At 28.7% G+C, this 13678-nt stretch overlaps 1 protein-coding gene across 1 annotated transcript; it reads left to right on the top strand.

The window, feature by feature from the left end:
• Positions 1 to 3201: 3201 nt before the first annotated feature.
• Positions 3202 to 13510, top strand: LOC109596634 (monocarboxylate transporter 10). The gene is made up of 3 exons (XM_020012205.2): positions 3202 to 3644; positions 7990 to 9081; positions 12760 to 13510. Exons 1-3 carry the CDS (start codon positions 3365 to 3367, stop codon positions 12795 to 12797), a joined length of 1410 nt encoding a protein of 469 aa, XP_019867764.2. The 5' UTR covers positions 3202 to 3364; the 3' UTR covers positions 12798 to 13510.
• The last annotated feature ends 168 nt before the right edge of the window (positions 13511 to 13678 follow it).

Below are 13678 nucleotides of genomic sequence, written 5' to 3'. Positions count from 1 at the left end.
ACATACGATGTGGTTTATTTTAAGGTGGTAACATTTATTTCATATAATGTTTCTAATAATATTTTATTAATATCATCTCAGTTTTACTAAAATTAACAAGTATTTACTTAAATACTTTTTAGTTAATAAAATACATGTTTAAATTTAAAATAAAAAATTAATACTGTTTTATAAATGTTACAGAAATATTCTACAAATAATTAACTTAAAATATATACTACATATATATTTAATAAAAAATAAATTCTCAGTATTTCGTTATTTTTTATTCGACAAATTTTCAAATACCAAAAATCATTTTATAATTAAATTTATTTTGTAAAATGTGAAAGATATTTTAAAATATTATTTTCTGAATATTGTGTTTCAATCTTTATCATATTAAGATTAGATTTATTTAATAGGATAAAGTGTAATTCATTCATTAATTTTAAATATTAACGATTACTGACTAGTTGTAGTTTATAGTAGAATATTTGGTCCGACAAATGTTATTTTAAAGATATTTTTCCAAATTTCAACGCCATTCTCTGGTTTAAAATGGTGTGACCTATTGTAATTAGTGTTCAACCTTTTTTAACGATACCTGTCTGCTAAGCACCTTTTGTTGGGTACTGGACGAAGCTTATCCACAGCGAATTGCTTAAGATTTTATTTGCAAAGTATTTCTGAAGCTGATAGTTCTTTAAACGATAGATGATAAACAATTTTTCGGATAATAAATAAGAAAGATGAATTGGGTCAATTTTTATGCATTTATTTCTTCAAAAATACAAATTTCGTAAAATAATAAACACATTAAAGTATTTTACAGAATTTATTATTAAGGTTTGTGCAGTGTAATACTTAAAATATCTGTGAGCACACAACTAGAATTATTAGGGAACCTAGAGTAATCAGTGTTAGACAATTGGTAGTTACATAGTACATCTATGTACATAGAGAGTATTTGGATATACCTGACATTTTCTGACAGTGGCTATAAAAGTCGACTCTCTAGAAAGTGTGGTGGCTAACTCAAATCATGGACTAAAATTTACTTTCAGTAGAAACCACTTCAGTTTCTTGGTGGAAAATACTATTGTACAATAGTAACCTGAAGTTGCTATGAAAATTTTAACTCATTCAGATTCATCGACGGAAACTGAAAGATCCTTTAGCATTTTCTTGTTTATTCATAACAAAAAAAGACAGAATATTAATTAATAGATCTTGAATGGTTACTTACATGCAGTAAGAGCTGTAACTATATCAATTTAACTTAAAATATATTAAAAATATGAACTCTACTGCTTGAATCGGATACCAGTAAATAAAATGTTTATTGTTTTTTCTTTTACTGTTGTGTCTACTATGTATATGGTCAATCTAATTTTATTCTTTAAAAAATTCTAGAAACTTTTTATTTTATGATTTTTCATTGAACGTGAATTAAGTCTATTATTTATTAAAGGTCTTTTGATTATTATAATTATTTCGGACCAAGTGAAACTGTAAGAAAAATTATAATTCAGCGTTACCAAGACAGAGAAAATAAGAAGAGATGGCTAAGAGTTAACAATTAAGTAAGTCAATCGTTTCCTGTATTATTAAAAAATGTAGAGTCACTGGCCGAGTGATAACTACGAAAAAATTGTTTGTGTTCGAAAAATCGATTATTAGATAATTTAATGTCAAAAAATAATCCAATTATTGAATGGGTTTTCTGGGTTTGAGCCCAAACTATAAGAAAAATTTTGATTTATGCTAAAAATGTGAAGGTCCAATTTTGAGTTTGAGATCACAGAACAGTAAAAAATGATGGTTCTGCCTATGTGTGCATATTCTATACAATGTTCTCATCAACACGAGAACATTTCTTCCAATGTAAATAAATGATGCAGGTGAAGGTGACCTACAAGAAATTGAAAATAATGACATTGTGACAATGAATAATGTATACAGATATTAGAATTATACTCTGAATCATTAACATTGACAAGTGAACTTGATTCTAAATCTGAATAACTTTTTTTATTTAAAGTGTATCTATTATTCAATCATTCAGGTACAGAATCTGGTTCATTTATCAATGAAGTTTACGAATGAGAAATATTATATACAAGGACACCATATATTGTGTTTTTTGTACGATTTTACCAAACTTTTTTTTAATTATAATTATACCATGGTTATACTAATATAGTAATAATACTATAATATTCTAATATTCTTAAAAATAAGATAATTTGTGCTCTTTTTGGTTATTTATTCGTCATACTACTTGATTTATAAATATAATTTTAGGTATATTTTTTATGATGCTTAATCCAGTGGTATAGTTAGATTTTTTATAAGAAATTTGGTAGTATAATTTCTTCAATTTTCATGTTTAAAAACTACCCTGTAAGTTTTAGTTTTCGGTCAAAAAATGTGATATTTTGTATATAATTACATATTTTCATGTATTACCATTGGAAAAAAGTTTATTAAAATCGGACAAAGAATACAAATTTTATCTCACTTTCACTGTATATAATTAATTAAAATAATATTGTTAAAGCATAACATTATAAAAAATATTTAAGAATTACATTTTTTGTGTGTTAGGTACTAATACCAAATATGGTATACCAATACTAATTAATTTTTATCATTTTAAGCATAAAACTTATTATAATATACTTCTACTGGGTACTATAGTACCCAGATAGAATTTTAATATAAATCTGCATGTTTCCATAATAAATAGGTCACAGTGCGAAACATATAGTATTATTACTCATATTAAAATTTAGAAAACAAACGTTGAAAATATTTAAATTATGGTGCGTAGCAAAGGTACGTAGGTAAAGGTAGGTAGCAAAAATAAAATAGATTAACCTTTTAATAAAATTGTGAATTTAAATAATATGCCTATGTCGATTTTTCAAGTACAATCCCTGAGACTGAATCTCACGTTCAATATGCGAAACGCCGCTTAATCTCCATATTTTACAGGCGCATCAACCGGTTTGTTTAGTTGCGAATCCGATCCCGCCGAAAATTACAGTCGGCAAACACGTAATAAACAAATAAAGTGCAGACAACGTCATTATTGACAGGCCGGGCGAACGGAATCCGAAGAAATTCACCGAATAGCGGCCGGCGGCGGCACCGGCGACTAAAACTCTACGCAAGCGTGGACACCGTAAATATACGAATAAGGTCGGATTCACAACATTCATGGACACCGCGCACTAGGTCAAGCTAGAGCCGATCCGTCCGCACAGCTGATGTCCACGTGTGTGTGCGGAAAGACGCCGGCCGTACCGACGACACATACCCCACGAACAACGTGCCGTTGTAATGTGTGTAGTTAGTGCCATTTAATTCGAGCTGAGCAATGGTCGAAGACGGGGAAGCCAACCTGGTCGGTCAGAGGTCGGAGGTGATTTACGTACGCAATCACAACGGCACGTTGCCGAAGACCGAGAAAGAGTTGCCGGGTGCCGATGATGATTTGGCGCCGCCCGACGGCGGCAGCCGGGCCTGGCTGGTGATGATCGCATCGTTCTTCTGCAACGGTATCTTGTTCGGGGTGATCAATTCGTATAGTGTTTTGTACGGGCCGTTTTCCGAATCGCTGTCGCAAAATAATATAACCAATGTTGCGGGGAAAACAGGTGAGCTCTATTGATTTTTTTGAATATTTCGCGCACTTACACATCTTACAAATTATTACATTTAAAATTGCTAATGCTGTCTATTTATTGGTAATTTAAAAGATAACACATTTGTCTAAATATTCAAATTGTAATAGATTCTGAAATTTATTATTTATTCATATATTTTATATATCACAAATTATTCTTGAATATTATTCCTTTATTGAGACATTATTGATTAAAAAAAGTCCAATGAATTATATATATTAATTATTATAGTTTAATAATTTGCTGGAAATATTGTTTTTTGTAAAAATTAAATAAAAAATAACATTTTATAAATAATACATAATAAAAATAATTATTATGTTTTAATATGATAGAAAATATAATATTAAATATTAACATTAAGTTAAAATAATTATTTACTGGAAATATGTTGTAAAAATACAAGTAAAAGTTGGCAATATATAGATTAAATAAAAAAATAGTATTTTATAAATAATACATAATAAAAATAAATATTGTTTTAATATGATAGAAAATATAAAAGAATTAATTATTTGATGAAAAAAATAATTGCAAAATACAAATAAATAATACATAAAAAAATAATTATTATGATTTAATGTAATAGAAAATATAATATTAAATATTAAAGTCAAGTTAAAAGAGTTATTTGCTGAAAAAAAACAAAATGTTGTAAAAATACAAAAAAATATTTGAAAATTTAATTTTAATAAAATATGAATTATTTAAAAAGTGACCTTTTATAAATAATACATAATAAAAATAATTATTATGATTTAATGTGATAGGAAATATAATATTAAATATTAAGTTAAAAGAGTTATTGCTAGAAAAAAAATTGTTGTAAAAATGTAAATAAACGTTGAAAATATATAATATGGATTAAAAAAATAGCATTTTATAAATAATACATATTAAAAATAATTATTATGATTTAATATGATAAAAATATAATATTAAATATTTGTTGGAAATAATGTTTATTGTAAAAATAGTTGAAAATTTAATTTTGACAATATAAGGATTAAATAATCCCTATATTGTCAAATTTATAATTAATACATAATAAAAAAAAATAATTTTATTATTAAGAACTAAAATAGTATAATAATAATAATAAGTAAGTAATAATATCTACAGTAGGGTCATAAAAAATTCCCTTTGATAACTTTTGATTCTAACCAAAGTTGTTGCTAAAATTGACCAGTACCACATACAGAGTGATTCACCTACTTTATGCATTAGAAGTTTTTGGAGAAAAAGGTGTCTGTAGTGACAATGTTATTTTAAATGGAACGTCCTGTATATTTTGGATTTTTAAATTTTATATGTAATTGCAAATAAAATGGTTAATAAATTTTGAGTTATTAATTTTTTCCAAAAAATTTGCCAGATTGATTATCTAACTAAAACTTTATTAATTTTTGACATACATTTTAAATAAGGAGTCGTTAGTACTTCTAAATATTATACAGAGTCTTCTATTTGCTTCCAACTTAATCTTAAAACATCAATCACATTGTTATTTCCAAGAGAATGCCATACGTTTTAGTATAATTAAATTGAATATTAAAAAACCTTTCGATTGTTATAAGGATTTCCTATACATAAAATAAAATAAGATTTAATTTAATTGCTACAAAAATTTCAAATCAATAATTTTTTTTCGTTCTCGATGAGCTTCTAATGAATAAATCCACCCACATTTATAATCGTATGTTTTCTTACTGCAATTGTAAGATATTTATTAAATGTTATTTTGTTGTCTAAAATCAGGGGGATAGTTACAGGGTTGAGCAATTCATTTAATGTCAAATAAAAAAGCAATTCTGTGTTTATTACTAAAAAATTCAATTATCCTAAAAAATGTGTGTTATAGGTCAAAACTTAATCAACTAAAGTTTTAGTATCTTATTGTTATATTTTTAATTTATATTAAAAACTTCTGTGCCAATTACACATAATTTTAAAAATTAATATTTTAAATTAAAAAATTTTATATACGGTTCATTTTATATTCTACTACAATGAAATTAATTTAATAGATAATAACTGAAACATTTGATTCGAATTAAAGTTGAAATAATATAACAATATCTTGTCTAGCATATCAATTGTTCAACTAATTTTAAGTTATACACACCATGTGTTCCGAAGGTTTAAACCTAATCAGTCATAAATCAAATGTTCATCACAAAAATCCCTCAAGTCAGATAAAACAATTTTGTTTCGCGAAACTTACTATGATAGTAGTTGACAAAAAACATTTCCTGCGTCACGTTTGTCCCATTGAACAATTAGGGAAACGAGATCCGCGGTCTCACGTAAATGTAGTACGCCAGTTTAATTTTAGATCCATGCTAGTAAACGTCTGGCTCAAATTTTTCGAAATAGTAATTAGTCACAGTATGCTTGCTTGTAGGCGAACATTGGCCTATTTTTACACACCTGCCATGGAATTGTGGTTTGCGTGTGTGTACAAACAATAAACCGATATTAATTTTAAATTGGTAAGGAGCACTGTCGCTGCCACTAACAATGAGTTGGTGCACCAAGTCAAAGTGTGATAGCTTGGATAAAACAATAGTTTTTGTTTATTTTCGTTGGAGTAGACGGAAGTTAATTTTAAAAATAATCTAATCCGTTTCCGGAGCGATAATATTAAGTCATGTGATGTCACCGACGTGAAATGATGTAATTTCTAACAAATTTAACAAATATAAAAGCAATAAATTGGTTATGTAAAAATATATATAAAAATTTAACGAATGAACACTGTACCAGGAATATCATTTATATGATCATCATGTGGGGAAGGAAGCCGTTGAATGCCAAGGAATGAATGAATGAATGAATTTGTCGAATCAATATTCAACGTTCACATATTTATTTACCAAAATTTGTTTACATATTCCGTGCCAGTCGCCTTCTTTAATGGTAATATTAATAATTACAAGAGGAAAAAATGCATTGATGATCTAATGATTTATTCTTAGAATTCGAAAATAAAAAAACTTTCTCTTAATTATTTGATTTAATTTAATGGTTTTAATGATCAGTCACTTCAATCATATTTTAGTTTTAGAATAATTTATATGTGGGCAAGAATTATGAAATTCTGAAACGATATTGTTCAATATCTTGCATAATTTAACATTTTTTTAAACTATATTATTTATGTATATTAAAGGGAAACTAATTCTATGTTAATACTACTGTATATTTTTTATTGTGACTTTTTATGATAATAAAATAATAAAAACTTATACTTACACTAATATGGAGAATTGTAAATGTGAATGTTTTGTTTCATATTTGTCATTACAGATAATTGGATATATTATAGATTTCTCACTATCTGTTCATAAACATTTATCGTGTATCGTGCTGAATATACTTCCTGTTGATTTCCCAAAATCAGTAATAAATTGTGTATTATGCAAGTTATAAAATTCAACTTGGTAACACATAAGCCATAAATGTATTTTTTTAAATCCAATTTTAATCCAATTAATTTTGTTGTCTGGGAAATGCGATACGCAATTACAAATAATTTGAACAATGTTTCACTAAATGTTATTGCCAATAAAAAGACTGTCTTGTTTACGATCGATTTCTGTGATTGATGGCTTAATGTTCTAAGATGTTTATTTATAATACCACGTGTATGTAATATAATAAAATCACGTTTCCACTTACAATAATTACGATGAATAAAAAATTAAAACTTGATGTTTTTAAAAGGTTTTTATTATTCATTTAAATGCGTTTTAAAATTTTATAAAATTCTCATGAAAATTTCCATTTCCACTTCTATTTTAAAAATGAAATTAAAACGTAAGTAAACTATGATATTTTGTGATTTCTTACCTCTTTTTATACTAAAAGAAATATTAGATTTAAAAGGGAAGTTTGTAAAAGACATTTAATCAAAATAACCTTGGCAGAATATTAATGGTAGATTAGATGTGGTATTCGTAAGTAATATTCCATTTATCTAACATCTTAGAAATACTATTAGTAGTAGCAACAAAAATAATTTGACTCAAATCGTAAAATTCCCTTTAACCAATTGTAAAAAGAAAAAGAAAGTCTCACGAGCGTAATACAATTTATGTTATGCAAGAGCGTCATATGAATAAATTTAAATGTTTCATACAACTGTTGAACAAAAGTTGCATTAACTTCTATAGAAATAACTCAAAGATATCGTGTCGTATCAGACGTGAATCGCATCAACATACATTAAACACGTATTTAACTGGTGTAAAGATGTACAATTTTATAAATTAATTAATTGTGCAAACAATTTGATGAATTGTCTTTGTTTCAGCTTTGGTCGGTTCCCTGGCGATGGGCACCACCTTCTTCGTATCGCCTGTGTCAGGTGTTCTCACAGACTGTATAGGTATAAGAACGACCACGTTCCTGGGAGGCCTCATCGCTTCCGGCGGCATGTTTCTGTCATCCTTTTGCGTGGGCGATGTGACGGCTCTATGTGTTACTTACGGCGTGATGTACGGACTGGGCGGCGCCCTGGCCTACACGCCATCCCTAGCTGTGTTAGGTCACTACTTCAAAAAGTACTTGGGTCTGGTGAACGGTTTGGTGACTGCCGGCAGTTCGGTTTTCACGATCGTGATGCCCTACGTGATAGATGCCGCCATTAAATGGCTGGGCATTGTCGGAACGCTGAGGATCCTGGCGTTCCTGTCCGGTCTGATCATGCTGTCGGCGTTGTTGTTCAAACCAACGAAACGGACTATTAAAGTTAAGAAGGTGGCCCTTTCCGATATCTTTAATATGGAGGTGCTGAGAAACTCGAAGTACATTATTTGGACGTCTGTGATAGCTATATCTTTATTCGGATATTTTATACCCTATGTATATATCAATAAGTTTGTTCAGATCAAGTTTCCGACTTCCGACGGCAAGCTCCCGGTGATTTGCATCGGCATTACTTCAGGGGTGGGGAGGTTGATTTTTGGATATATAGCAGATCTTCCCAGAGTCAACAGGATATTCCTTCAGCAAATATCATTCCTGAGCATCGGAATACTCACGATCTTGTTGCCTTTCGCCAATCATTTCCTCTGGTTGTTGGCCATATCTTTAGGTATGGGCCTTTTCGATGGTTGCTTCATATCACTGTTAGGACCCATTGCATTTGATATATGTGGTCGAGATGGCGCCACTCAGGCCATCGGGTTCCTTTTGGGTGTTTGTGCCATTCCTCTAACGATTGGTCCGTACATAGCCGGCTGTATGATAGAGAACGATATTAGCTACACCACCATATTTATCCTGGCCGGGATACCACCAACCTTGGGAGCTATAGCAATGTTTTTGGTGAAATGTGTCAAGACAACCGAGTCGAAACCTGGACAGCCGGTGAATCAAGATGTCCAAGAGAGTCTCATTTTAGGTAGGTTGCTTGAGAAATCGGTCCACAGATCCACCTGTGTTTGGTGCGATGATAAAAATAATTCAAACAAACGGTGTTACACCTACTCTATTTTATAGGTCAAAGCCAAAGTGTAAATTAATCGGTGTATGCAGGACCCATGTATTACTGACATTAAATTTATTATGCGTGAATGATGTTTGATTGCATGCGAATTGTTTAATTTCAGGTTTGAGCCAAGATAATTAATGCAGGATTAGCTCGGGCAACATGTGATGATATTATTATGCAAAAGAATTTAAATTACATTGTTGTTACTATTCTTAACTATGGTTTCCGTAACTGCCTGTTCATTAGAATGACTATTTTAAAGATTTTGTGACTTCACAGTGGGATTTAATTTTCTTCTTATTAGATTCTTATTAAATTAAATTGGTTAACTACTGAACGTCCTGTATACACCAGATTTTCTAGTAATATTGTGATAAATATAATTTAAAATTATGTGATGATGTACACATTCCAATCGTTGTAAAGTATGTTTTTAAGTTATAATTATTATAAGTCACCTACACACACCCACAGAACAAACTTTTGCATTCTATGTGGCATATTTAATGTTAAATTTTGAACGATGACGGTTGCAAATTTTTATAGTCAATGACCTTTTCATTTTGTGTTGAACTTTCACCTATTTATCAAAGTTGTAGATGTAAGATAATTGTAAATCTATAATTTCTATTTTTCATAAAAGTTAATCTCATTTGACTTACAGAAATATTGCTGTAATATAAAATTACTAAAAAAACAAGTTTGCATCAAGTGAATCGTAATAATAATAATATGTTTTTCTAGTGTCTGTAATCCACCTCTTCATTTGATCTGTATAATGTCAATTATCTTGTTTACTGTTTTATCATTGAACAATTACCGACAATATATAACTGTTATCAAAACATTAATTAAAAATGCTATTAAGTGAAGTCATTAGTCTTTGCTATCTAGTTACCAATTCTAAAATACCCAGCAGACTTTAATCTGGTTTAAAAAACCAGAACAATGTGATAAACAAGACACCCTCCACAGTATTGAAATTTATCTGTTAAAAGTTTTTAAATATTGAATTGTAGTGTTTGCATAAATGATTGCCAAGCATTAAGACGTAGTTTAAATAAATGTGAAATACGAAGGTTATTCATAGTTTTAAAATTACGTCAAATTAGTCACTGGTATAAAGTGTAATAAGATATGCAATAGTACTAATTCACCAATCATAGACAATACATAAAATGAAGATTTCGTACAAATTTCATAATACTTTTAAGTTTTTTTTATTGTTTACGATAGTGTATGAAATAAAGGTCAAACGTTCACACTAATTTGTACAAAACTTAGAATGTAGTTCGTGGGTTATCATTGTTTGTTAATGCTTTAGAAAAATGTTCTAAAATAGAATATTATTTAACAATTTCTACGAATCTTCTACAATATTATCCAAAAGGAAAGACTTATTATTGTTATTATTAACACAAATAGTGATATTTTGACGCAGTGTGAAAATGTTGAGCACATTTATATTAGAAGTGATTTTTAAAAAATACGACTTCCTTAAATATAAACATCTGACCTACATTTGCGTTGTTTAGTCGATTAGGCACATTCATTATTTCCAACGTTCACTTTTGTTAAGTTTTGCTAATGAACCCGTTAATTGTTGCCATTTATCCGGTACGAAAGAAATCCTATTAATTAAATATCATCAGTACTAATTACTCTAATCCCGGTTAATATTGGTTAATTAACGTGATCTAATACGGACAAATACACTCGTATGGTCTATTAATAGACGCTTCACTATTGTAGTATTCAATTGAAACAATTGTAGTACAATTGGTTTGGCGAACTCGCGACTAGACGTACTTTAGTGGTAAGAATAGTTTAGGCGATTGAAATAAAAATTACCCGCCATGCCTCCAATTTAGTTTTGTTGCCGAAATTGATGACCACTCAATGTGAGTTTTATAAATATTTTCTTTTGTTTTTTATGTTATTCGCACAAATTAATTTAATTTTGACCATGGCCATCAAAAGGTTATTCAACTCTCAAATACAATGAACAAAAATCATAACATGTAACATCTACGAAAGTATTATGGAACAAATTGTGTTTATTTAATGACTAAATGAAATGATACCCACGCACATTCTTCCTAAACTTTAAACTAAATATTTTTCGACCCCACTTGATAACTCTGAGTATATTATTAATCAAGTATGAAATGTGACATTTTGTGTGTCTTAGTTTATCTAAACATATAAAATCTGACTGTAAAACATTTCAGCTATTAATGATATATTTTTTTTTTAAAATTTGCTAAAGCTAAAGTTTTTAAAGTGCTAAAACTATTGAAACTGTGTGTGTAATTTAAACAATTAACATTTTATTTCAAGTAGGTTATAGACAAAATTCAATTCATTAACGTTGTCGCCGTCATAGTCCGACAGATCATTGTTTATTTACGGTGGCACGATTTCAGACAAAATTACGAGTCGTTTGTCTCGATGAATTGATATGGCGCGCAATTCAATTAAATCGTATTTATGAACGTGCACGAGACCGCCGTCGTTATAAGGGGGCCGACTAATCAATTTTTTTAACTGCGTCTCACATTCAGGTCTTGATCTCTTTGCGGCTTATGTTATTGTCTCATTGTCTTTTATGACCGTTAATTTACAATGCATTTTCTGCAGACGTTGCCGCACATGTCGTTTTAATTTTTAATTACTGATGGTACTTAGGTATTTGCTTCGGGTTCAGTTGAATGGTATGAATGTAATCATGGACGTATTTGATTCGTTATAAAACAACAATTGAATGGAAAATCAAATAAATGTATTGAAGGAAATTATCATCCAATAAAATTGACTAATAATATTAAAAATTGGTGAATGCGCGTTCAATGTCTGTGTCAATGTATGAATAAAACAAGTGACATTTGAGTTAAACTATTAAGTAAAATTGAAGTGACTTTCCAAGAAATGTTAAATATTGTAATATTTTATAGTACTAGACTCATAAAAAATGTTTAATTAAGTATTTCTTTATAAAAATTTTACTCCAACTCTGTGACTTAGTATTAGATTACTTTTCGTTTCCTGGTAACTTAATATCACGCAAAAAGTTTACTGACCGGTACGTTTAATCCCTCTAATGTTGTTTTGAGGTTTCTACAGTAAAATAATATACATAAAAACATCCCACAAATATAGAATCACGCACAACTTATAAATAATTTATTTAACCTTTTTTATATTCAAAATTATTTTAAAGGAGCTAATTTAAAATGTAAGTTTAAGTAAGCAGCTCTTAGGTATAGCAATAAAGTACTTTTCATATTTATCGTCTAGTTCTATTTTTTACATAATTATAGTATAAATATTACAGGATATATGTTATTTAATTTTACCGTACTTTTATGACGGTGTATATATTATGAAAAACTATAAATATGCCAACATACATCACCATTTCAAATTGAGATTATTAATCCAATTTGTTTTTTATTAAATTGGAATTATAAGTTTCTAACAATTTACCTGTCCTAATTCCTCTTTCACTATCATTTATCCTAACCCGATTAGGTGTTGCGAGCAGAATACTCCAAAAGCAAAATTTAATAAAATTTCCTATTTTTACAGGGCCTCCGCATCATCCGCCAGAAGAAGGTCGATTATGATTTTAGATTAATATTAATTTTAGTAGTTTTTTTGCTTTTTACTTATTCTGCTAGCTAATACCAGTTTAAAGTTAAATCGGAAAGCTACTTTGCCATAGACGGAATATATTTGCATAGATTTACATTAATATAACGTATGGACGGTGTTGCTAGACAAGAATGATATAAAAAACAGACTGTTTAAAGATAATTCAAATCAAAATGTCAATATTTAATTTAATACACCTAAGAGGTTTGTTAAAGCACACCGTTAATACGATTACATGACTTTGACTTAATTCTTTCTCGAATTATACCGTCTATTGTGAAGACTCTTTTTAGTCGTTATTGTTAGGATATTTTATTTTGACATTAATTGTTGCATTTATTTTGATAATTTTATACATTAATATATGTATTGTCAATTATTTATTCATAAAGACAATAAAATGTTATGTATCTGAATTATGTAATGTTATAGGTTTTTTTTAAATTATTGAATCTAGATCTAAGCGTTATTTAAAGCCCCGGCATTAACATAATTTTTTTAGCCTTGTGGAATCATAAATGCCTTTATATTTTTAAGTCACATGGCAAAAAAATTTAAACATCATGTCTGGGCTTTTGTTTTATTGAGTATGTCAGAGTTTTATTCTGTAGTAGGAAACTTACATATCAATGCAAATGTATATTTAAGTATGACTGTATTATTGTTAATAAAACAATTTTTATGATATTGTTTTTTATTTAAAATTTCATGTGTACTGTTTATAAATGCTAATGATTGGTTCAGTCATTATTTATATCTATTTGAATGTGGTTTATAAGAATAAAATGTTAAGCCATGTTTTTAATTTATTTGATCAAAAATTACATTTTTTACTATTCTTTACGTTAAAACG

This window comes from Aethina tumida, chromosome 3, assembly GCF_024364675.1.
Source record: "Aethina tumida isolate Nest 87 chromosome 3, icAetTumi1.1, whole genome shotgun sequence".
Lineage (NCBI taxonomy): Eukaryota > Metazoa > Arthropoda > Insecta > Coleoptera > Nitidulidae > Aethina > Aethina tumida.
The sequence above is the reverse complement of the archived record's forward strand: the minus strand, read 5'-3'. Positions and strand labels throughout refer to the sequence as shown.

What these genes read in the sequence shown, in the direction of transcription:
- LOC109596634 (XM_020012205.2), top strand. Translation starts at nt 3,365, where the DNA reads ATGGTCGAAGACGGGGAAGCCAACCTGGTCGGTCAGAGGTCGGAGGTG. An exon ending in CAATGTTGCGGGGAAAACAG is followed by an intron (nt 3,645 to 7,989) that starts GTGAGCTCTATT and finishes TCTTTGTTTCAG; the next exon opens with CTTTGGTCGGTTCCCTGGCG. An exon ending in CCAAGAGAGTCTCATTTTAG is followed by an intron (nt 9,082 to 12,759) that starts GTAGGTTGCTTG and finishes CTATTTTTACAG; the next exon opens with GGCCTCCGCATCATCCGCCA.